At 41.7% G+C, this 24601-nt stretch overlaps 2 protein-coding genes across 13 annotated transcripts in view; one reads left to right on the top strand and one right to left on the bottom strand.

The window, feature by feature from the left end:
- The window catches only part of RIC3 (RIC3 acetylcholine receptor chaperone), a 51721-nt gene extending 30823 nt beyond the window's left edge, over positions 1–20898 (top strand). For 2 of the 12 annotated variants that reach the window (XM_023645972.2, XM_070273377.1), the window contains 2 exons: positions 2593–2738; positions 14406–16541. In XM_023645972.2, the coding sequence (XP_023501740.2) occupies positions 2593–2738; positions 14406–14842 (583 nt within the window). In that variant the 3' untranslated portion in view covers positions 14843–16541. Of the gene's footprint in view, positions 1–999; positions 1198–2592; positions 2739–7886; positions 7981–14405; positions 19736–20767 lie in introns of those variants that run through there. The other 10 variants (XR_011440694.1, XM_070273376.1, XR_002809317.2 and 7 more) reach the window with 10 other exon arrangements.
- Positions 19592–24601, bottom strand: part of TUB (TUB bipartite transcription factor) — a 65642-nt gene continuing 60632 nt past the window's right edge. The window contains 1 exon segment of the mRNA XM_070273372.1: positions 19592–24377. Within this exon segment, the coding sequence (XP_070129473.1) occupies positions 24244–24377 (134 nt within the window). The 3' untranslated portion in view covers positions 19592–24243.

The raw sequence follows: 24601 nt of genomic DNA, 5'->3' as shown, positions 1-24601 counted from the left end.
GGTTCTGGCTGGAGAACGAATTAAATTCACATGAGACAGAGTAACAGGAGAAAATTAAACAAAGCTTTATAACATGTGTACATGGGAGAGGCTCAGGCAAACTGAGCAACTCGTCAAAATGGCCGAAGGCACCACCTTAAATACCATCTTCAGCTAAAGACAAAGGAGGAGTTGGGGGAGGGGGGAGTGAGTTACAGGAGGTTACCAGACAAGTACAGTAAACAGGAGTAATATTATTATGCAGATTTAAGTCCTTGCCTTCCACATTGATAATAGTTTCTAGAGATAAGGTCATCCCTCCTTCCTGGCACAGAGAGGGAGACACCTTTACAGATGGAGATTTCCTTTACAATGTAAATGTTTCTTAACAAAGGGTAAGTAAATTCCACTTTTCAGAGTCTCTTTCCTGTCTGCAGTTTTCAAAAGTAACCAGCCCAAAATAATCCTCCTGCCAAAGAAACATACCTTGGGGTGGCCAATTCCAGTCCCCCACAAATACAAATGTCTCAATAGCCATGGGAGGAGGATGTTTCAAGGAGCAGATGGTCCACAGTACAGAGAAGTCAAGAAGAGTGAAATGTGAGAAAAAGACTTTTGGACTTGAGAGTAAAGTGGTCATTGATGATTTTCCCAAGTTTTGGTAAAATGGTGGAATGGAAGCCAGATTTCAGGGAGGTGGGAGAAAATGGATGGTAAGGAAATGGGAACCAATCAAACTAGCACATATTTATTGAGCTTACAGTGTTCGTGGCACTGTGCCTTTACAGTTGTGAACTTATCACTGCCCTCCAGGAGTATCAAACCAAGTTGAGACAATAAGGAATCCATGAAAATGTTCATTATGACAAATTCAGAAGTTATCATAAGGTGGGCCATGATTAATTGTCTGATGTGTGATATGGACAATATGAGTATACTTGTTCAGAGATAAAAGAGGCTGCTTTACTTTGGATTCTCTAAGAAAGCTTCCCTTGTCTGTTTCTGCTTCTTTTCTCCTAGCCATCCCTCTTTTAATTAAAGTTCTAATTTTCCATGAGTTAAGAAACAGAATCAAGACTGTGTCATTCAGTAAAAATCAGAATACACTGAGTACAGTCCGGAGAAGTCACATGTGCAGCCTGAGGGCAAGAGCTTTGTGATAAGCATGGGACTCTTCAAGCTGGGGGCGACCTCGCTGCCTGAGAAGCCTCCCACAGGGTGGGTTGTTGTAACAGTAAGAACTAGGGGTTGTGTAGAGGAGACGAGCGGTTGTGGTGAGTCAGGACTCCTGTACTGATGGGAAGAATAGAGCTAGCTGTAAGAGGCCCAATAAATGTGAGATTTTAGCTGTGTGCACACTAGACAGGCTTCTTCAGTTCATGGCTTTGAGGCCATTTAGTGTGAAAGAAGTGGAGCTCACGGTGGTTTTGTTTTCTTCCCACCTGAGGTCTGTGGAAATGTTGCACCTTCGTTTTCCTTAGTTACCATCTTAACATTGAAGAGAGAAACACTTTTTTGGTTTCCCTGTTAGTCATTAAGGCTAAAGTGTGTTAGGCTAAGCATAAAAAGGAACACAGGCTCAGGACTAGCTGATTTGAAAAATTGATGGCACCTCCACAAGGCTGGTACAGAACGTATTTTTCCTTCATGAGTGTTATATCGACTTCAAATGCTTTGGGTTTTTAAGAGGAGAATAAGTAGCCTCTGTTAAATCTTGCCACTAAATAAAACTGGTCCCAAAGCAGACAGTTCTCAGTCTTCTAAGTAGGGCCTTGTCTGACTATGAGTGTGATACCGTGCTTCTGTCTCAGAGAAAATAGTCATACCATTAGCCTTGAGCCTCAGCTGATTTTTACAGACATTTTCCCAGAGCCACCTCGCTAAGTTGGACTCAAACTCAGGTTTTCTAAACTATGGAACTTGAGCACTGTGCTTTAAGAATTGCACAGAATGCTATCAGAAGCCGCGAGATTTTAGTTTTAGTTTAATTGCTGACATTAACTAGCAATAGGAATAAATGTATAATTTCCCCTCTGTGGGCCTCAGTTTCCCCAGTTTCCCTGATCTAGATGATTGATTTTTCAGAATGATCCAGCTCTGAAATTTTAGGATATTTATCTCTGTTTCTGCACGAGTAGATGCAGCCTGGTGATTTTAGGGTTGGCCTAGGAGCATATTTTTCCCTAATTGAGGCAAATGGCCCAGCATATTTTCTTTTGATGACCTCACTTCATAAAAAAGTAGCTTGTAGTAAATGGAGTAATATAAGTAATGGTGAAATTGCTTAGAGATTGGAGAATCAGGGGTATATGTATACTGAAAGAACACTGACCTGAAAGCTGAGAAATCTGGGATCTGGACCCAGTATAGACATTAACTCATTGGGGCCCTTGAGCAATCACTTAATCGATTCTGGACCTTAGTTTTCCCATTTGTAAAATCAAAACATTGAACAATATGTCTAGTTACCATCTATGCAGTTCTAGGATCAATTCCTCGAATAGGTAATCTGCTACTGTTAGACTTCCTATTCTAGGATCCAGACCGATTGTAGTGATGTCTAAGTTCATTGCCTAGAAGATTTATCACTAAATGGCTGATATTTCTATGCAGAGCACAGACTGTGACTTCTGACCAAGAAAAGCGGTTGCTGCATCAGCTCCGAGAAATCACCAGGGTCATGAAAGAAGGGAAATTCATTGACAGACCCACTCCAGAGAAAGAAGCTGAGGAGGCCCCTTATATGGAGGACTGGGAAGGTAAGTAATATCTTCTCATTTTTGTGTTACCTGTCAGCCCAGAAAAGAGATCTTACAAACGTTTTAAAAATCAGCTTTATTACTAAAGTATAGTATATATACAATAAAGTTCACCCATTTTAAGTGTATGGTTGGCTGAGTTTGGACTAATGTGTAGAGTTGTGTAATTATACCACAGTCATGATGTAGAACATTTTTACCATCTTGGACAAAGTTCCCTCCCCCGTTGCAACTAATCCCTTCCTGCCCGCGGTAACAACTGAATTGCTTTCTGTCTCTATAGTTTACCCTGTCTATATAAATGGATCATCCTGCACATGCTCTTTTGTTTCTGGCTTCTTTGATTTAGCATAATCTTTTGAGATTTACATGTTGACTGTATCAGTAGTTCTTTTTTTTTAATATTGCTGAGTAGTATTTTTTAAAATTTTTATTCGGTTTATTTAAACTCAAAAAAAACAGGGGCCAGCCCCGTGGCTGAGTGGTTAAGTCTGTGTGCTCTGCTTCAGTGGCCTAGGCTTTCACTGGTTCAGATCCTGGGCGCGGACATGGCACTGCTCCTCAGGCCATGCTGAGGCAGTGTCCCACATGCCACAACTAGAAGGACCCACAATTAAAATATACAACTATGTCCTGGGGGGATTTGGGGAGAAAAAGAAAAAAAAGAAGATTGGCAACAGTTGTTAGCTCAGGTGTCAATCTTTAAAAAAAAAAACAGTTCCCTCACTTTTCCCACCCCCTACCACTCCTGCCTCTTGCAACTACAAATCTGTTCTTTGTATGTATGAGCTTGGTTTTTTTGTTTGTTTATTTTTATATTCCACAGGTAAGAGAGATTATAAGGTATTTGTCTTTCTTTGACTTATTTCACTTAGCATAATGCCTTGAGGTCCACCCATGCCACAAATGGTAAGATTTTATTCTTTTTTATAGCTGAATAATATTCCATTGTATGTATGTGTGTGTGTCATATTTTCTTTATCCATTCATCTATCAGTGGACACTTAGGTTGTTTCCATATCTTGGTTTTTGTAAAAAATGCTGCAGTGAACATAGGGGTGCATATATCTTTTCAGATTAGTGTTTGTGTTTTCTTCAGATAAATACCCAGAAGTGGAATTACTGGATCATTTGGTAGTTCTATCTTTAATTTTTTGAGGAACCTCCTTACGGTTTTCCATAGTGGTTGCACTAATTCACATTCCCATCAACAGTGTACAAGCGTTCCCTTTTCTCCACGTCCTCTCCAGCACTTACTTCTTTTCTTTTTCGTAATAGCCATTCTAACAGGTGTGAGGTGATAGCTCATGTGGTTTTGATTTGCATTTCCCTGATGATTAATGGTGTTGAGCATTTTTTCATGTACCTGTTGGTCATCTGTATGTCTCCTTTGGAAAAATGTCTATTCAGATCTTCTAACCATTTTTTAATCAGATTGTTTGTTTTTGCTATTGAGTTGTATGAGTTCTTTATATATTTTGGACATTAGCCCCTTATCAGATAGATGATTTGGAATTATTTTCTCTTATTTAGTAGGTTGCTTTTTCATTTTGCTGATGGTTTCCTTCGCTGTGCAGAAGCATTTGTTTGATGTAGTCCCACTCATTTATTTTTGCTTTTGTTGCTTTTGGTATTAGATTGAAAAAAATCATCACCAAGATCTATGTCAAGTTGCTTATTGCTTATGTTTTCTTCTGGGAGTTTTATGGTTTCAGGTCTTATGTTCAAGTCTTTAATCTATTTTTGGGTTAATTTTTGTGTATAGGGTAAGATAGTGGTCCAGTTTCATTCTTTTGCACGTACCTGTCCAGTTTTACACCATTTATTGAAGAGACTGTGCTTTCCTCTTTGTAAATTCTTGGCTCCTTTGTTGTAAATTAATCATATATGTGTAGGTGTTTTTCTGGGCTCTATATTCTGTTCCATTCATCTGTACATCTGTTTCTATGCCAGTACCATACTATTTTAATTACTATAGCTTTGTAATATAGTTTGAAATCAGGGAGCATGATGCCTCCAGCTTTGTTCTTCTTTCTCAAGGTTTCTTTGGCTATTTGATGTCTTTTGTGGTTCCAGACAAATTTTAGGATTGTTCTATTTCTGTGAAAAATTCCATTGGAATTTTGATAGGAATTTCATTGAATATGTATATTGCTTTGAGTAGTATGGACATTTTAACAATATTAATTCTTCCAATCCATGAGCATGGAATATCTTTCCATTTATTTATGTCTTTAATTTCTTTCATTAACGTCTTATAGTTTTCAAGATACAGATCTTTCACTTCCTTGTTTAAATTTATTCCTAGGTATTTTACTCTTTTTGATACAATTGTAAATGGGATCGTTTTCTTAATTTCTCTTTCTGATAGTTATTAGTGTAAAAAAACATGATGAATTTTGGAATATTGATTTAGTATGCTGCACCTTTACTGAATTTGTTTATTCTAACAGTCTTTTGATGGAGTCTTTAGGGTTTTCTATGTATAATATCATGTCATCTGCAAATAGTGATAGTTTTACTTCTTCCTTTCCAATTTGGATGCCTTTTATTTCTTTTTCTTGCCTAATTGCTCTGGCTAGGACTTACAGTACTATGTTGAATTAAAGTGGTAAGAGTGTACATCCTTGTCTTGTTGCTGATCTTAGAGGAAAAGCTTTTAGCTTTTCACCATTGAGTATGCTGTTAGCTGTGGGCTTGTCATATATGGCTTTTATTATGTTGAGGTACGTTCCCTCTTTGCCCACTTTGTTAAGAGTTTTTATCATAAATGGATGTTGAATTCTGTCAAATTCTTTTTCTGTATCTATTGAGATGATCATATGAATTTTATCCATCATTTTGTTAATGTAGTGTATAACACTGACTGATTTGCAGATGTTGAACCATCCTTGCATCCCTGGGATAAATCCCACTTGATCATAGTGTATGATCCTCTTAATGTATTGTTGAATTCAGTTTGCTAATATTTTGTTGAGGATTTTTGCATCTATGTTCATCAGGGTTATTGTCCTGTAATTTTGTGTGTGTGTGTAGCATCCTTGTCTGGTGTTGGTATCAGGGTACAGCTGCCCTTGGAAAATGTGTTTGGAGGAGTTTCCCCTCTTCTGTTTTTTGGAAGAGTTTGAGAAGGATTGGTATTAGTTCCTCTTTGAATGTGGTAGAATTCACCAGTGGAGCTGTCTGGTCCTGGACTTTTGTTTCTTGAGGGGTTTTGATTATTGATTCAATCTCCATTCTAGTAATTGGTCTGTTCAGATTTTCTGTTTCATCATGATTGGTAGGTTGTATGCTTCTGGGAATTTATCCATTCTTTTTCCAAGGTCTCGAGGTGGAAGCTTAGATCCTCAATCTATTTCTGACCCTTATTTCATTAATGATCTCTCTCTCCCTATTTCTCTTCCCCCTTCTTCTGGTTCTCCAGTTGCACATATGTTAGACCTTTGATATTGCCCCACAGGTCCTCTGTGGTCTGTTCTTTTCCTCAGTCTCTTTCATGCCATACTTAATTTTGGATAATTTTTCTTGGTATGTCTTCAAGTTTATTAATCTTCTGCAGTATATAATCTGCTCTTAATCTCATTCAGTGTATTTTTAATGTCACATATTCTTATCTCTGAAGTTCCATTTGGGTATTTTTTTTTTAAAGCTTGGCACCTGAGCTAACAACTGTTGCCAATCTTTTTTTTTCTTTTGCTCCCAAAGCCCCCTAGTACATAGTTGTGTATTCTAGTTGTGAGCACTTCTGGTTGTGCTATGTGGGATGCTGCCTCAACATGGCTTGATGAGCAGTGCCATGGCTGCGCCCAGGATCCAAACTGGCAAAACCCTGGGCCACTGAAGCATAGCACACGAACTTAACCACTCGACCATGGGCCTGACCCTGGGTTTTCTTTTAATATCTTTCATTTCTCTCATATATTCATATTTTCTTCTACTTTCTTAAAAATGTGTGATATATTTTTATATATATATAAGACAGCTTCTTAACAGTCTTGGCTGCTGGTCTTATCAATGGTGTCATTTCTTGGTCTGTTTCTAGTGATTAATGTTTGTTGTTAGTGTCATCAAGTCAATTCCAATGCCTAGCATCCATGTGTATAGCAGAGCAGAACACTGCCTGATCTTTTTGCATTATCCTCTCACCTTCTGGTGCTATATCAGACAATGCTCTGCTACTATTCATAGGGTTTTCATGGCTAATATTTTTGGAAGTGGGTGGCCAGATCCTTCTTCCTAGTGTGTCTGAGTCTGGAAGCTCTGCTAAAACCTGTCCACCATGGGTGACCCTGCTGGTATTTGAAATACCGGTGGCATAGCTTTCAGCATCACAGCAACGTGCAGCCATCATGTATGACAACCAACAGAGAGGTGGTCTGGGTCTCTGCGAAACAAACTTGGGCCACAGCAGTGAGAGCGCCGAACCTTAACCACTAGACCAGCACCAGGCTCTTGTCTAGTGGTCTAGTGATTCTCCTTGTTATGGGTCCTAATTTCCTGCCCTTTTTGCATGCCTGGTAAATTTTGATAGGATGGTGGATATTGCAAATTTTACATTGTTGGATGCTGAATTTTGTTTTAGTACTTTAAATAGTGTTGGACTTCTTTCTGACACACAATTAAGTTACCAGAAATCACTTGGATCCCTTTAAGGCTTGTTTTTAAGATTTATTAGGGTGGGTCCAGAGCAGCCTTTACTCTCTGACTAATTTAGCCACACGAGTAAGGCAGGACCCTTCCCAGGACTCCGCCTGGTGCTCCAGAAGGTCTTTCCACTCTGGCTAGTAGGAACATGAACTATTCCCAGCTGTGTATGAGCTATGTAAAAGAATTTTTAGGCCTAATGCTTTCAGTGGTTCTTTTCCTGAATTTGGGTAGTTCTTTCCCATAAATGCACAGATCAGAACTCAAGTAAAAACATGAAGAATTCCCTCTGAAGACCTCTGGAGCTCTTTCTCTCTGAAGCTCTGTTCTTTCCAGTGTTCTTCCCTGTAAATTCTAGCTGCCCTGGCCTCCCTGAACACTGATCTGTCTTCTTAACGTGGTGAGACCACTAGGCTCTGTTTCCCTTTTCTCAGGATCGTGCTACGCTACCTATTATGTAATGTTCAAAAAGTGGTGTTTCTCATGTTTCCTTTGCTTTTCTAGTTGTTTAATGGGAGGAGTCCCCATGCTTCCCTTATTGCCAGAGCAGAAGAGCCTGCACATTTAACAGCAAAATAATTCTGGATATACTAAATAGGTAAGGATAGAGGAGAGGAACCTTAAAAACTAGAAAAATGGTTGTGAATATGTACTGGCTCTTTAGCCAGGAAAGGACTTCTTGAGCATAAAAGCAATGCAAGATCCATTCATAATAAAAACTCTCAGAAAAATAGGAATAGAGGGAAATTTCCTCAACTTGATAAAGAGAATCTACAAAAACCTACAGTTAACATTACATTTAATGGTGAAAGATGACTGCTTTCCCACTAATACTGGGAACAGGCAAGGTTACTACTCTTATTCAGCGCAGGGCTGCAAGTCCTAGGTAGTGTGGTAAGGCAAGTGAAGGAAGTAAAAGGCCTACAGATTAAAAAGGAAGAAATGAAACTGCCCCTATTTACAGATTACATGATTGCCTATGTAGAAAACCCCAAGGAATCTATTTAAAAAACTCCTTAGAACTAGTAAGTGAGTTCAGCAAGGTTGTAGGATACAAGATAAACATATAAAAATCAAGTGTATTTCTGTATACTAGCAGTGAATATGTTGACATCAAAATTAAGAATTTGACATCAAAATTAAAAATATGTAATCATTCAAAAAAAGGTATAAATTTAACAAAATGTGTACAGAACTTTTGTGCTGAAAACTATACAACACTGGTGAAAGAAATCAAAGATCTGAATAAATGGGGGGACATATCATATTCATGGATTGGGAGACTCAACATAGTACAAATGTCACTTTTTCCCAAATTAATAAACAGGTTTAACACAATCCCTGTTGAAACCTCGGTAAGATTTTTTGTAGATACAGATAAGATTATTCTAAAATGTATATGGAAAGGCAGAGGAAATAGAATAACTAAACATTTTTGAAAAAGAAAAAGTGGGAGGAATCAGTCTACCTGATTCCAAGACTTATTATATAGCTACAGTAATCAAGACAGTGTAGTATTGGTACAGGAATAGACACACAGATCAAAGGAACAGAACAGAGAACCCATAGATAGACCCACACAAATATGCACAACTGATTTTTGACAAAGATGCAAAAGCAATTCAACTGAGGAAAGATAGCCTTGTTAACGTAAGGTGCTGGAGCAATTGGATATCCATAGCAAAAAACTAAAATAAACCTCAGCCTAAATTCTACATGTTCTACAAAAATTAACTAAAAATAGATCACGGGCATAAATGTAAATTGTAAAACTATAAACCTTTTGGGAAAAAAATAGAAAATCTTTAAGATCTGCAGTTAGGCAAAGAGTTCTTAGATTTGACATTAGAAGCACAATTCATAAAAGGAAAAATTGATAAATTGTACTTCATCAAAATTAAAAACTTTTGCTCTACAAAAGACCCTGTTAAGATGATGAAAAGAAAAGCTACACAGTGGGAGAAAATATTTTTAAATCACATATCCAACAAAGGACTTATATCTAAAATATATAGAGAACTCTTAAAACTCAACGGTAAAAAATAATTCAATTAGGAAATGGGCAAAAGATATAAACAGACATTTTACCAAGGAGGATATACAGATGGCAAATAAGTACGTGAAAAGATGTTCAATATCATTAGCCACTAAGGAAATGCAAATTAAAATCACCATGAGATACCACTACAGACCTATCAGAAAGGCTAAAATGAAACACAGTAACAACACTAAATGCTGGCGAGGATGTGGAGACACTAGATTCACTCCTACGTTTTGGTGGGGATGTAAAATAGTCCACCCACTTTGGAAAACAGTTTGGCAGTTTCTTAAAAAACTAAACATGTCGGGGCTGCCGCGGTGGCACAGTGGTTAAGTATGCATGTTCCACTTAAGCGGCCCGGGGTTCGCTGGTTTGGATCCTGGGTGCGGACATGGCACCATTTGGCATGCCATGCTGTGTTAGGCGTCCCACATATAAAGTAGAGGAGGATGGGCACGGATGTTAGCTCGGGGGTAATCTTCCTCAAAAAAGAAAAGAAAAGAAAAGAAAAACTAAACATGCCACTACTATACAAACTAGCAAGTGAACTCCTGGCATTTATCCCAAAGAAATGAGGACTGTGTTCACATAAAACTTGCACATGAATATTTATAGCAGCTTTATTTGTAGTAACCCCAAACTGCAGACAACCCAAACATCCTTCAACAGGTTGATGGTTAAACAAACTGTGGCACGTCAATACTGTGGTATACTACTCAGCAATAAAAAGGAACAGACTACTGATACATGTAACAACTTAGATGAATTTCCAGATAATTATGCTGAATTAAAAAAAGGTAATCCCAAAAGGTTGCATACTGTGTGATTTTATTTATATAACATTTTTTTTTTTTTTTTTTTTTTTTGCCGAGGAAGATTTGTCCTGAGCTAACCTCTGTGCCAACCTTCCTCTTTTTGCTTGAGGAAGATTTTCCCTGAGCTAACGTCTGTGCCAGTCGTCCTCTATTTTGTATGTGGGTCACTGCCACAGCATGGCCACCAACAAGTGGTGTAGGTGCACACCCAGGAACTGAACCTGGGCTGCCAAAGTGGAGCGTGCCAAATTTAATCACTAGGCATGGGGCTGGCCCCTATATAACATTCTTGAAATGGCAAAATTATAGAAATCAAGAACAGACTAGTTGCCAGAGGTTAAGGAGGAAATGGGGGCAGGAGGGAGTAGATGTGGCCATAAAAGGGCAACATAAGGGCTCCTGTAGTGGTAGAAATGTTCTGTACATTGACTCTATCAATGTTAATATGCTGGTTGTGATATTGTAGTATAGTTTTGCAAGATGTTGCCACTGGGAAAAACTGGGTAAAGGGTACATGGGATTTCTGTATTATTTTTTATAACTACATGTGAATCTATAATTATCTCAAAAGAAAAAGATTAATTTTTTTAAAAGCAGTGTAAGAAATTGAAAGGGAAAGGGTAGTGTAACTTGAATACATAAAACTTTTACCTTCTATAGATCAGAAAATACCACAAAGTTGAAAAGCCAACACTAAACTGGAAAAATATTTGTAACAAATATGACTGGAAAGAAGTTAATATCTTTAATATATAAAAAGTTCTATAACTAATTTAGAAAACACTGATATCCTCCTATATAAGCAGTGCACAGAATAAAAGAAAATGCGACTGGCTACAAAACATGAAAAAGTATTTGTCTCACTAGTAATCAAGGAAATGAAAATTGGAATTCCTTTTCTCCTCCAAATTGCTAATCTTCATTATATAATCTTGTTCCCAAATAAGGTAAAATCTTTATCACATTTATTTTCTATCTACCTCTTAGGTGGTGTTGAAATTATGTGGAATTTTAACTACAAGTGTTATTAACTTTTAAAGATGTTAGCCTTTTCTGTTTTGAGTATTTCATAGCAATGGCGTTAAATTTCTAATCACATTATCAATAATTATTTTACATTGATAATTCTGACTCACTGTTTACCATTTTTTTATATACAGTATTTTGTGTTTTTTAAATTTTAAAATTTTTTAAATTGTAGTAACATTGGATTATAACAATATATAACTTTCAGATATACAGTATCTTGTTTCTTAAATTTAAATTTTTGATTAATTTTTATTTGTCAGAATACTTCCTTAAGTACCCACCTGCCCCCATAGAGTGGTGTACTCTGTACTTGGATATCTACAAGATCATTTTTCACCTTTATATAAATAATTGTTTGGCTGGGTATAAAATTATATGATCATGCCATTTTCCCTTATAAATCTGAAAATATTGCTTCATATTCTACTTTCATTTGATCTTGAAAATGAGAAATCTTATCCCAGTCTCTTTTTCTCAGTGGACAGCCTGTTTTTCGTTAGTTAGCTAGTTTTCTGTCTAGAAATTTGTATTCTTTTTATACTTAAAACTTTGAATTTGTGCAGGTTCATTGGCATATGTCTGAGTGCATATGAAGGTGTGGATTTTTCATAGTATTTTTGCCTAGCATTTAGAGTCTTCCGTCTGAACACTCAAGTCTTTCTTCAGCTGAAGGATATTTTCTTTTTTAATTTCTTTAGTTATTGTTTCCATTTAACCTATGCTGCCCTCTCATTCTAGAATTCTAGTAATTCTGAGATTGGATATCCTGAATCAGTCTTCCATGCAGCTTATCTTTTTTCTCATAATTTCCGTTTCTTTGTCATTTTTATCTTTGTCCTAGGAGACTTCCTCAACTTGGATTTCTAATGTGCTGATTTGGTTTTCAGCCATGTCCATTTCAATGTGCTGTTTTCTTCCTCTATTAAGTTTAAATGTTTTTTGTGATTATGACTTTCTAATAACTCTTTCTTATTTCCTCTTTCCTCCTTTTAAAAAAAATATATTGAAGCCTGGTTGGTTTTATCAATGCAAAATCCTTTTGGATGTTACTGGAAATATCAATTTGAAGTCGACTGACATTAACTCCTATTTTCCGCGTTGTCTATTTTGTAGGGGCTAGTTACATAGTATGCTTAGTTTGGTTCCCCTGTTTAAACTGCTGATTTCCTCGGAAGACCAGTGAGTTTTTGTTGCTTGCTCATATTTTTAATGAAGTTCTTGAGTAACCAGTAGCGTTGGTTGATATGGGCTACCACACCACTTGTGAGAGTCATACGGTGTGATTTTCCTCAGCAGGCCGCCCCTCTTAACCAAAGCAGATAGCCGTGGAAGTCCAAAGGTAAACTTTGTTCTTGGTGTGGGGAGAAGGCAAGAACATGCCAGAAAATGGACTTCTCTTAAGCATTCAGTGGCTGGGAGCTAACTAGCAAGTAAGCTTCCCCAGCCCCTGCCCTTGACCAAGGACGCTGAGGGCCTTGGGTAGCTAAGCTCCTTTTTACCTAACATTCCGTCCACAGTAAGTTGAGCCTGGGAATTAAGACTGCATTGACAAGATTCTGAACATCCTGTTGTCAGTGATGGTCAGGATGTGATAAGATGGACAGTTTTTTACGTCACTGATAGAACTAAAATTTTTTACCATTCTTCTGGAAAGTAATTTGGCAGAGTATGAAAAAAAGCTTTTAAAATGTTGATACCCTTTGATCTAGTTTCCATATTTCTAGAAGTGTGTCTTAAAGAAATAGGGAAGTGGACATGAATTTATATTTGGAGATCTTAATTGCTATGTTACTTATAATAAAGGAAAATTTGAAAGAATCTAAATGACTTACAGAAGAGGCATGGTATATAGCAGTTATGTAGCTGTATCGTGGGATATTTTGCAGCCAGCTTTAAAATGCCTAATGACGTGGAGAAATGCTCATGATACGGTGAATGACAAAAATCAGGGTATACCGTTTTATACACAGTATGATCCTTTATTAAAAAAGAAAAAGACAAAAATATATGTTTATATATGATAAAAAGGTCAGAAGTAATACAACAAATCACTATTGGTGGTGGGATTCTAGGTGATTTGTGTTTTTAAAACTTGTCTGTATTTTTCAGATTTTCTACACTGATTCTTTGTGACTTTTATAATTAGAAAAAAATAGTAAATGTAAAAATGTCTCTCCACACTCTACACTGCACCAAAAAAGACCCCTGCTTTTCAGAATTTGTAGGCAAAACGTGGTTTATGTTGGGGTTGAATTTGCCAATTATCATAATGTGCAAATGGATTTTGAATTCTCCAGCTTTCCACATTGTGTAGTGAGCACGGCTGCTGTTGCCAGCACTGGCATATGAGCTCCAGCACGGCCCATCTGCTGCTCAGGCTCAGCTTGGCTGACACAGATTTATTTCATTTCGTTCTTTAATTTGGCAACATATTCTCTATTCTCATTGTCATAGCTGGGATTCAGTACCAGTATTACTCATTTTGTTTACCATTTTGTTGTTTTCTTTTGTTCCATTTTGTGAAGACGAAGAAGCCAACAATGGGAATTCTGTCTTGTGAAAATGCAGTGCTTGTCCTTTGGGATCTTGGGCATGTCTTGCTAAAGTGCTCTCTATTTCTGACACTTGCAAGCCATTTCAATCGTTTTGAGAAGTAGAAGGCTTCATGGTGTATTTTTCAAAGAGCTCAGCATTCCTTTCCTCCTCCACCCCTCCCTGCCAGGAAGATTTGGAAGTGGTTCCAAATAGAAATTATAAACATTAGCCTTGAGCTGTGCTCTCTCCATCTGGTGTTTGGTACTTTTTTTTTTTTTTTTACTGAAGGCTCATGTTGTTTGTTTAATCTTCATCACTACTGCAGTAGCTGAGGTGTGAGGCTTACACTCTGCCCCAAGCAACCTGCACTTAAGAAGGGATTTTCATCTGAATTGGTTTGTATTTCAAAGAGCACTGGGATAGTCAGCCAGATGCCTAAGAATTTGCTCAAGTGAAACTTTAGAATTCTTAGAGTCGTCTTAAGAGATTTCTTGGATTTGTTGGGATAGGATGGCTACTGTCTCAGAAGCCTCTTTGAGCCTGACACTTTATTTATTTTCAAGAGACATTCTTTTTAAGACTTTGTGCTACCTTTCTCTCTAGGTTACCCTGAAGAGACTTACCCAGTTTATGACCTTTCAGATTGCATCAAGCGTAGGCAAGAAACAATCCTGGTGGATTACCCTGACCCACAAGAGCCCTCTGCTGAAGAAATAGCTGAAAGGATGGGCGTGCTAGAAGAAGCAGCAGCAGACCATTTAGGGTGGGAAATGCCCACTGACCCCAGAGCCCAGGAAGAGAATTCTTTTACCTCATGTGACCCAAAGCCAGAAACATGTTCCTGCTGTTTTCCTGAAGAAGAGGATCCTGCTGTGTTGGCAGAGAATGCTGGATTCAGTGCAGACAGTTACAGCGAACAAGAGGAAGCCGCCAAAGAAGTATGGCCCCAAGACTTCAGAGATGAAGGGCTGGGCATCAGCGCTGATAAAGCATATACAGGTGGCACGCTGAGGAAGCGGAACCCCCAGGGTTTAGAGTGAAAACAGCCAGTTTGATAAAGCATCCATTACTCTAGTCCTAAGGTGACCTTTCTCTCCTCTCTCAGATTTCATCCTTGGCCCTGTGCCTTGTACTTCATTCTCTATGTTTAAATATCATAGCCAGTCAGGCCACTACCATGGATATCCTGTATCCATCCTGGTGCTCACACGCCTGTCACCTTGTAAAACATCATAGGGATTAGTATGAACACAAGACAGCCTCCCTCCTTCTCTTCCTGCCTTTCCTCCGTCAGAGTTGATCCACTGAGTAGTTTTGTTTGATCTATTGTAATTACAGATGGGACCACTCAGGGCAGAGGTCCGACTCTTCGTGCTAGGAGTCACAGATGGTTTACCTTTGAGCGAACATCAGCTTACACATGATGAGGACTTAAGGTTGCAAGAGGGAAGATTTCAGAGTCCAAGATGCCTTATTCTGTGGGCCTTGAGCAGGTTAGTGGTCCCCCAGGTTCAAGAAGAGGACATTTTGTTTGTGGGGATGATGGGGCCAGAGCAGGGTAAGACTCTGCTGTCTGAGCTGAAGCCCCTTTGCACAGTGAGGGCCTTTTTAGGAGCACTGATGCTGCCTCAGATAGTCGCTTTTCTCCAGAGTAGCAGAGACTCTCACTGACCTGAGAATAAGCCCAGAGGCCTGTTGGGGAACTGTTTTGCTCTGATATTGCCTGAATCTCTAGCTTCCTTTATCCCTGTTCTGCTTAACAGAACTGCCAAATCCAGAAGCACCTTTGTACCTCTGGTCTTCAGTGGCCAGAGAAAGCTTTAGACGGAGACTTTAGTCTTTGCCCTGCAGAGCCAAGATTTGAGGCTGTTGAGGCTGCAGGAAAGCCTGCCCGAGGCTGATGGTCCTGCTCTGAGATACTCAGAAGGCCAGAGGACCAGTGACAGGGAGAGAAGCCTTGCGCTTAAGGACAAGTCCTTGCCTAGAAGCTATTTCTGCATGTTGTGTTCTCTGGGAAATTTGTTCTCACAACCACATGAACTGAAACAGAAATGAGAAGGACTGAGGCTGTAGACAAAGTGCCAGCCCAACAGGGAAGTTACAGCGTGTCTGTTGCAGAGAACCACTATAGCAGTGCCCAGGGGAAGAGACCATTTGTTCTCTGTTTGGATATCTGGGTCCTTTGAGAGAGCTGGGGTCAGCAGGAGGTAGGTTAGGACTGGGAGGATTTTGACCAAACTAAAGGCTTAATCTCTAAGCTGGCATCTGTCATGTGTCTCCTTGAGACAGGATGGCACCCATGAATTCCATCCAGTAAGGACGAGTTCCCAGTTTACATGTATGACCTGAAAGTTTAAAGAGGACACATTCCCGAGGACATTCCCAGTCATGAAGTGGGGAGATTTGAAAATTAAGAGATTATGTAAAGGTAGATATGGCTTTTAGAGTTCATTGTGCTGACATGAGTAAGATGTCAGAAAATAGTTTGTCACACATAAGCATACAGACTGCTGGCAGAAGGTATGGGGTCATAGGAAGGTAATGTGTCAGCTACTCCTAGGCATTTCTGGTTAATGAACTACAGGGAAGTCATTGAAGGTGGAGTCTATACAAAGTATATTGCATCGGTCTCTGTGTGGAACATGTGATTCACTCGTAAAGAATGCAGTTGAAAATGTACTGAAAACAATTGAGATGTAATGTAATGCTAAAGGTAAAAAGTAATGTAGGTGCTCTTTACTGTTTTGAGAAATTGTTTTCTGCTGTTTCCCTTCATTCACCACGAAGGGTTGATTTATGAGGAGAGTCCTGGGTCCCTTGCTCAAACTTCTTTGTGCCCTTAGGATATGGTTCCCTTATTAGAGATACGTTTGTTTCCTTCTAGCTTATTCATTCATCTGGTAGACACTGCTTAGAGCTAGTCAGTGGGAACAGAAGGCTCAATTCTTCCCTTTAAAAACTTAAAACTTAGTTTAATGTGGAAGCCTTACCCAATTCATTTTTTTAGATGAACTATAAACTATAAAAGGGCTCAGGATTGTGAATTCTGCAGGCAAGGAAATGTCGGTCATGATTCCATCCCTGCCTATTGTAGCTGTAGAATGTCGTTGGCTCCTTAGCCCTTCTGAGCCTTGGCTTTCTTGTCTCTAAAACAGAGAGGGTAAGAGTCCAGGTCTTACAGGGTGCTTATGAGAATTAAATGAAATCATCAGTGCCTATAAGACAGCACTCAGTGACTGGTGACTACTTTATTTGTACAAGGTGTTAGGCTCTCATTGAGAGATGGACCCAAAGCTACAGGAGCACAAAGAAACAGATCATTTTTGCCAAAGTATTTCCAAGAAACTTACGGGCGGGATGGGGGGGGTGTAGTGGAGGGTGGCGGGTCTTGAGCAAGTTAAGAACTTCTCTGGGTGGGCAATGAAGAGAAAGGATTCTTGGCAGAAAGACTTGTATTGGAGAAAGCAGTGGGGTATGAAAGTATATGGTTGTTCAGGTATTTTGATGAGGCTGGTATGTAATTACAAAACAAACTCTTTATTTTGAATGTTAACCTTTGGGGGAAACTGGCTTATGGAAGTAGTTCCTGCCAGAAGTACTAAGACCTCAGGATGGCTTTTGCTGCCCTAGTTCTTGGTTGGTTTATATAGCAGGACTATATTTATATTTCAGAAATTTTGACATACTTTTCAATCATCATTTCAGATTAGACAGTCCTTTGTGGACCTCACAGAATTATTTTATCCTTCAGGAATGACAGTTATGTGTTTATACAACCCAGGATGACCAAAATCATGGGACTGGTTTTTGTTGTCATGTCTGCTGTCTCTTTCCTCATGGTCTTCATTTCTCAGAACTGGTCTGGGCTCTGAACTTGATCAGTCCCCTGGCATTGGGTCTGCATTGACTTTTGGGTGCTGTGGCAGAGCACAGAGTCATAGCTCTGGGGGCAGAGAGTTGGCCTAGGAAACACCTGCATCCCCTGGGACCATGCCTCGTAAATCAGGTATGTGATCCAGCCAGATCCCATGTCGTAACAGGAGCACAAGGACAGCACCTCGTTAGCTCCAGGATTTGTGATGGGTCAGCTCCAAAAGCTAGGCCCAGGGAGGTGCGTTGAGGAGTGGAGGCGTACTTGGCCTGTAGAAGAGATGGCCTGTAGGAACCACACTCTGCACCTCTTATGACTTGGGTGATAAACAACTTATGGTCCAAACTGGGACACTTTGAGAAAAGGGAGCTTTAATAATAATCATGCCAGGATAATAGATGTAAACCGGGACTATCCTGGACATATGGTCACCCTATCCATGGCCGTTTAAAAGATTTGTCCTTAATGTGAACACTAAACAACAAAAATCTCTTTCCTTTTTAGTAATACCCTGCATAGGCTGCTTCCTGCTGAGGCAGAGCCAAGGAGCTAGGCCATGGTTCAGGCAGGAAATGCTACTGGACACACAAAAACTCTAAATCTGGGGTAATAAATAAATCAGCCTACTTACAACAACACTCTTAAATTCCTTCTCAACCCAAACTCAATACTTCAGCTATCCAGCAATATTGAGAAGAAACATGAAGTCTCCATGAATTTGCCTTGACCTTTTATTTTGTGTGAGGAAGACTGGCCCCGAGCCAGTCTGTTGCCAATCTCCCTCTTTTTGCTTGAGGTAGATTGTTACTAACATCTGTGCCAAGCTTCCTCTATTTTATGTGGGATGCTGCCACAGCGTGGCTTGATGAGCGGTCCTCGGGGTATGAACCTGAGAACCCCGGGGTGCCGAAGCAGAGTGCATGAACTTAACCCCTATGCCACCGGGTCGGCCCCTGCCTTGACCATTTTTATACAGATCTTCCTAAAATGTACCTAACCTTTCCTTTTTTCTTATACAGAGAAAATAGAACAAATTTCTCCTTTTTCTTAAATCATTCCTTAACTTCTCTGAGCACCAATTTCCTCCCTTATGAATTGGGAAGAATACCCACCTTGCAAAGCTGTTAGGGTTAAATGAGATACTGTTTATAAAGTGTCCCAGGATGTAGCATGTGCTAGGTGCTCGTGACAGCATCATCCTTGTCATCAAGTCCTGTGCTGCTGGGCTGTTACACTTGACACCCTCCAAGGCTACCTTGACTGCCCGGAATGGCTCAGCGCACAGGGTTCCGCAGTCTCCAGGTAACTTTAGCTTTGACCTCCTCCCTCAGCATCAGACTGTTAGCTTTCATGTCTGCGTCCAGCCACAACTGCAGCCTCCCTTGCTCATGGCTCCAGATCTGACACAGGCTGAAAAGAAAATCCCCAAGTCTGTCCAAGTCCTGTGTAAATTGGTTAGGCTCTGCATAGGGCCAGAGGAATCAAGTGGCTGGGTCTTCATGTTATTACTACTACCTTGGCCTTCTCGCCTTTTTCAGTTCTTTGGCCCTGTTTTTGTTCCCAAGGGCCAGGCCTACAGTGGGGTACGTAGGAACCAACAACCCATTCTTCCAGTTGGCACAGCTGACCCTGCAGAGGATTGCTCAGACTTAAGTACCTTGTATCCTTCCCATCCTTCCAGCCCTTCCCAGCCTCTACATGTGGTTCTGACCATCCTTCGACATCAAGAACCTGGCCAGAGGGAGGACAGTTTCAGCACACGTGTCACTGTAAACAAGCTGTGATCCCCTTGTTACCACCACCCTCTCACCCACCCTGAGAGTCTTAGGACGGAAGGAATGAATGGTGTAGGAAAAAAAACTTCTACGTAAGAAATGTGTTTTTTCCTCCTTTTATGGGAAAAAAAAGTACACCGCAGTGTTGAAACAGTTCAAGTTTAATTAGTTGATATACGGTCTGTACTTAGACAAACACTAAGTTCTACAACATACATAATGTCAACATGGGAAAATACCAACTTTGTCATTGCACATACCAGTAAATAAATACATTTGCTCCAGAATACCAAAGAGTTTATTCAAAAAAGTCACTTAATAAAAGCGCAGTTTTGCAAGTTCATCTAAAACTCCAGATAATTTTGAACAAAAATAAAATGTCTGATCACTCCAAAATAGGAAAAGACAATCTTGTGCAAATAGACATACACATTCTAGGCATTATGAAAACTGGCTAAATGTATGCTCCCAGCAAGAGAAGTGTCACCCATCCTGACCAAGCCCCCTTTGTCACCAAATGCAGGATTAAAGAGGCCAGAGTCGGGCTTCCCTTTCTAAGCCACTCTAGGTTACTCTAGGAAATTCTGGATCTCAGCCTAATCTCCAGCTCTGCCTGGACCTTGATGCGGGAAGCGGGAGGGACAGTAGGGCAGAAGAGGGAAGGGGTGTGATGTCTTTCTTAGGGAAGAAAAAAGGCACAGTGATGAGCTAGAAAAGGTAGTGATGAAAGCAAGGATCAACTTTCATTCACCCTGAATCCTACTGCAAAGCTTTGACAGTCCAACCTCATTTTGTATGAAAGACAGACCCAGAAAAACAATGTGGTTTGCTCAAAGTCACATAGCTACTAAGTGCAATAGTGCTTTTGGTAAGACTAACTTGCCTCTCAACCTGTTTGAAAAGTTCCATTACCAGACCTGTCCCAATACTTCTGCTATGCCTTTCCCCCATACCCTGAGATGACAGAAAATTGCAAACGGGAGGTACGGAAGAACAGGTGACCAATAAACTCAAACAAGAGCCTGTTCCTTGGCCTATTCCTGGGGGCTGCTACAGTTCTACAAGCCAGGGCCCAGGGCAGTGAAGGCTCCCAACTCTGGGTGCCAAGTGCAGGGAATCAGGCCCTACTCAGTGCTGGGCACCACAAGAAAGCACTCACTCGTCTATCTGGAAAAGTGTGCTCTGAGGCCATCTGGCATCCCGAGGCCGCAGGGATCTCTCGGCTGGGATGAGGGATTAGAGAGGGGAAGGCCAGTGTTCATGCAGAAGGGAGAACCAGGGACTCCATCTCAGAGATGGGATTTGTGCTTCCTTAACAGAACCACGGACACGGCCGGCCCAGCACCTCCCCTCACTGCAGACCCCGCTGTGAGGAAAGCGTGGACCTCTTGGTTTGAAATCACTGTTGCTTGTTAAATTTAGAACTGCTTCTAAATAAATGGTAAATTTATTTAGAGGTAAATGCTCCACTCTTTCCAGCATGAAGCTTCTACAACGTCATCACCCTTCTTGTCACTGAAGGAGGCGGCTCCAAAGGTTCTCTTCTAGCCTGTGATTATCACACTCCCTGGCTTCCAACCCCTGTCCTCAGCATGGTCTGGACCTTACACACTCCTTCTGAACTAGTGTCATGATTTTTAAGGCACATTCACTAGAATATGTTCAAATCCATCCAAAAGCATGCATGCAAAACACCAATTCCTTCAGATAGTGCAGAATGGGAACTGGAAAACTAACCTCCCAATCAGAACCTTGAGAGAGCGAGCTGGTCCTTTCCCAGGCGTACTTTCTGATCGAAGAACATGAAATGCACCAACAAAATCCACAGGTGATCACAACTACATCCTTATTCCTTTCCTACTCATCCTTAGCAACATGATCATAATAAGAAACCTCAGCTGATTGTTTCCAGATTGCCCTTTTCCCCAAATACACACACACACAGACACACACAGAGACACAGAGCACCTTGGAGCCAGAAGGAAAGAAAAGCTAGAATTGCAGGAGTTGGGGAAGTGAACTTCACTGCTCTGCAGAAGAACTGTTTTGGGGCAGAGGGTGTAGAGTTTTGGGGTGTGGCCCCAGGAGTTGTTAGAGAATGGGGAGCAGTTACAGAGGAGCTGCCTAAGGTTCCAGCTGCCCGACACCCTTAGGGACTGCTCATTCCATCATCAAGTTCCCTGCCCAACCAAGGACCAGCTGGGTAGAGGCTGTGACGGGCAAGAACTCTTACTGTGGGAGAGGCTGAGCCCAGGTGGTCTCCAGGGGCCCTGGCAGCTTTATGAGTCTTTGGGCCCATGGCTCTGAGGCCAGTGGTCAAGGAAAACCAGCATCACCGGGAATGGGGTCCTAAAAACAGACCTTGTGAGGCTGGGTCTCGAGCAGGTGACTCAACTGCTCTTGCTTGTCACTCAGTGCCCAACAGAGGGTTTTGTTGCTGAGGTGACCTTCCCCACACCTAGACCGGAAAGCTCAGCCCATGTTTCTGAACGTACGAAAATATGCAGCCAACGCCCTCTCCTGTGTACCAGAGGAGAAAGCAGGGGACACAAGCTTTCCATTGTGCTTCTGTTTTTTCCATTCTGCCACCAGGATCCAAAATAAGCCTGTTCTACCTTAGAATTGTAGATGCAGAGAAACAGCTTGACCAGACTTTAGAGATCATCTAGTTTCCATCATCCTAAATGTCAGCGGGTCTCTTCTCAAAGTCAGGAAAAGAAGAACCAAACTGGGACCGTGGAAAGGAGGATGGCACCACAGTATGTCATTGAAAAGGGGCCAGCTCCAGTACAAAAAGTTCTAGTGCCCTCGAAAAGGCCCCAAATCAAGAGCTGTCTAGAAACTAGACCATGTTAACAAAAATGAGATCATTGGAGGGGCCTCTCACAGAGATGTATGCCCAAGTTGAGGGAAGATCCAGGCCAGAACAGGTCTGCCTTGCTTTAAGCACTCAACATAGGAAACCCTAGCCTACAAGGAGAGTGTGTTACTTCCACTTAGGTCAAAAGAACTCCTTGACCTCACTCACCTCACCTAACATGTCTAAAATATGACTTTTATGTTTTAAAAAAATCAATTTCTACATAGCCTTTCCAACCACATCTACTCTGAAGTAAGGAACAAGTCCTGCTTGCTTCCCACTGATTTCTGATCTCCATTTAGGCAAGTAGTCTCTGCCAGGATAAACGACAAACAGGCAAGAGCTTAGAGGTCCTAGGTCTGCAGGGTAAATGGTGCCATCCAAGGAGAAGGATGCAGGTGGAGGGAGAGACCAGGCCCAGCCATGGAGCACTCACACCCCACCTACCTATCACACCTAGATAGAGAAATGGGCAGCAGCCCTACTAAGCCTGTCAGGGAGGAGCCAGACAGCTTTCAGCAGCAGGGAACTGCCCAATTTCCTACTGAAATGGTTTCAATTTCATACATCAACTCTGATGTTTTTTAGTCTCTGGAATCAGGCAAAAGGGCAAGGGCCCATGGAATGGGCCCCAGAGAGGCCAGAGAGCAGGAGATAGCAATTTTGTAGGGGATGGTGGGAACAAAGAAATCAAGGGCGCTGAAGTTCTGAACTCTGCCACTAACCAGCCACGTGACCCAGGGCAAGTCCCATTTTCTGAGTGTGCGTCACCTAAAGTGACCAGTGTGTACTAGTTGATCTCTAAGGGTCCTGCCACCTCTCATCTCTTGTGATTCTAAAATACTCCCTGCTTTCCTCCTCCTGTCCCATTCCCACCCAAGAAGAACCACACAGAGAAGCCCTCAGCAACTATGACTTGGGCTGACTCAGTGGGAGCTGAAGCACAGGCAAGAGCACCTGGAGCTAGAAGTTTTTCCTGGAGCATGCCAGGGCTTAGGACTGGTGCCCTGCCAGCCAGAGCCCCAGGCATGCCTACCTATGTGCAGTGTGGGGCTGGTGACCTAGGCCCTGTCCACATTTCCTGGGGGTTGTACAGGGGCTGCTCAGCAGAGAGCTCCAGGGGCAGTTGACAGGGCTCCCAGGACAGGCCTGATGAGGGAACCTGTTCCAGACACCTCCTGCATGCTGAGCCTGTGGCCTGTGTGCCCCATCCTCTAAGACATCTGGCCTTGAGGGTCAGCCTCCTGCCACCCCTGCACAGAGAAAAACCTAGAGAAATCAAATAAGCTAGAACCCCAGGCCAACAGCCACTTCCCAGAGCCACAACCAGGTCCCTGCAATCCTGACAAGGTCCTGCCACTCACCTTGCCCCAACCTGTAGTTTCTCTCAGGCCTGGCTGAAGCCATCTCAAGTCGGAGGACTTTCTGTAGTTGTAGGGGCCAGGCTAGGCTACCAAACTCTTTGCTATGTAAAGTCAGTGTGCCCTACACATACTTTAACACACACATACTCATGTGTCCTTCACTGTTGGGGACCGCTGTCATCTGACTCCTGGGCTGAGTGGATGGCTGGGCCACAGCAGCCCTGCGTTGTGCTTCCTCTCCTGCTACACCCCTTCCTGCCTTCCCAGCTGAGGCAGCTGCCTAGCTTGGCAAACATGATTGCAGCAGGATACTAACCCAAGAGTGGGGGTGTGTGTTGATCTTGGGGCACAGAAAGAATTCCCTCTGGTCCCTTCACACACACCCCCACTTCTCTGCCTCAATGGTGGAGGCAGAGGAGCCAATTCTTGGCTGGCTTGGCCAGGGAGCCCACTGAGAGCCAAAGGTTCATCTGGCAGGAGGCCTATGTACAGAGGGTAGGCAAGGCTGTCTCCACAGGCAGGCAGGCAGCTCCTCTCCAGGCTGAGAACCCCAAAGGGCATGAGGAGGCCTCTACTCGCAGGCCAGCTTGCTGTCGAAGCTGGACAGGGCGATGGCAAAGGCCTGCAGCGCACACAATGGGTAGTTGTAATCCATGGTGAACACATCCTCTGCTACCCGGCCAAACTGCATCACGATGTAGTCCGCTGGAGCCAGGCACAGGCGGGGACAGAGAAAGACAGGACAGAGCAGGGATGGTGGAGATGGAGAAGGACAGACAGACATCCAAACCACAAGAAGGAAGAGAAAGTGAGATGCAGAGATGTCAAAGAAATCCCAAAGGGGAGAGACACAGACGCAGTGCAAGAAAAGGCAGGAGAGAGGAAGCAGGTGACAAAGGAGAAAGATATATATACAAACACCAGAAGAC

The sequence above is a fragment of the Equus caballus genome, chromosome 7, assembly GCF_041296265.1.
Source record: "Equus caballus isolate H_3958 breed thoroughbred chromosome 7, TB-T2T, whole genome shotgun sequence".
NCBI classification, from domain to species: Eukaryota; Metazoa; Chordata; class Mammalia; order Perissodactyla; family Equidae; genus Equus; species Equus caballus.
This window is presented reverse-complemented; position numbering and strand designations above follow the sequence as displayed.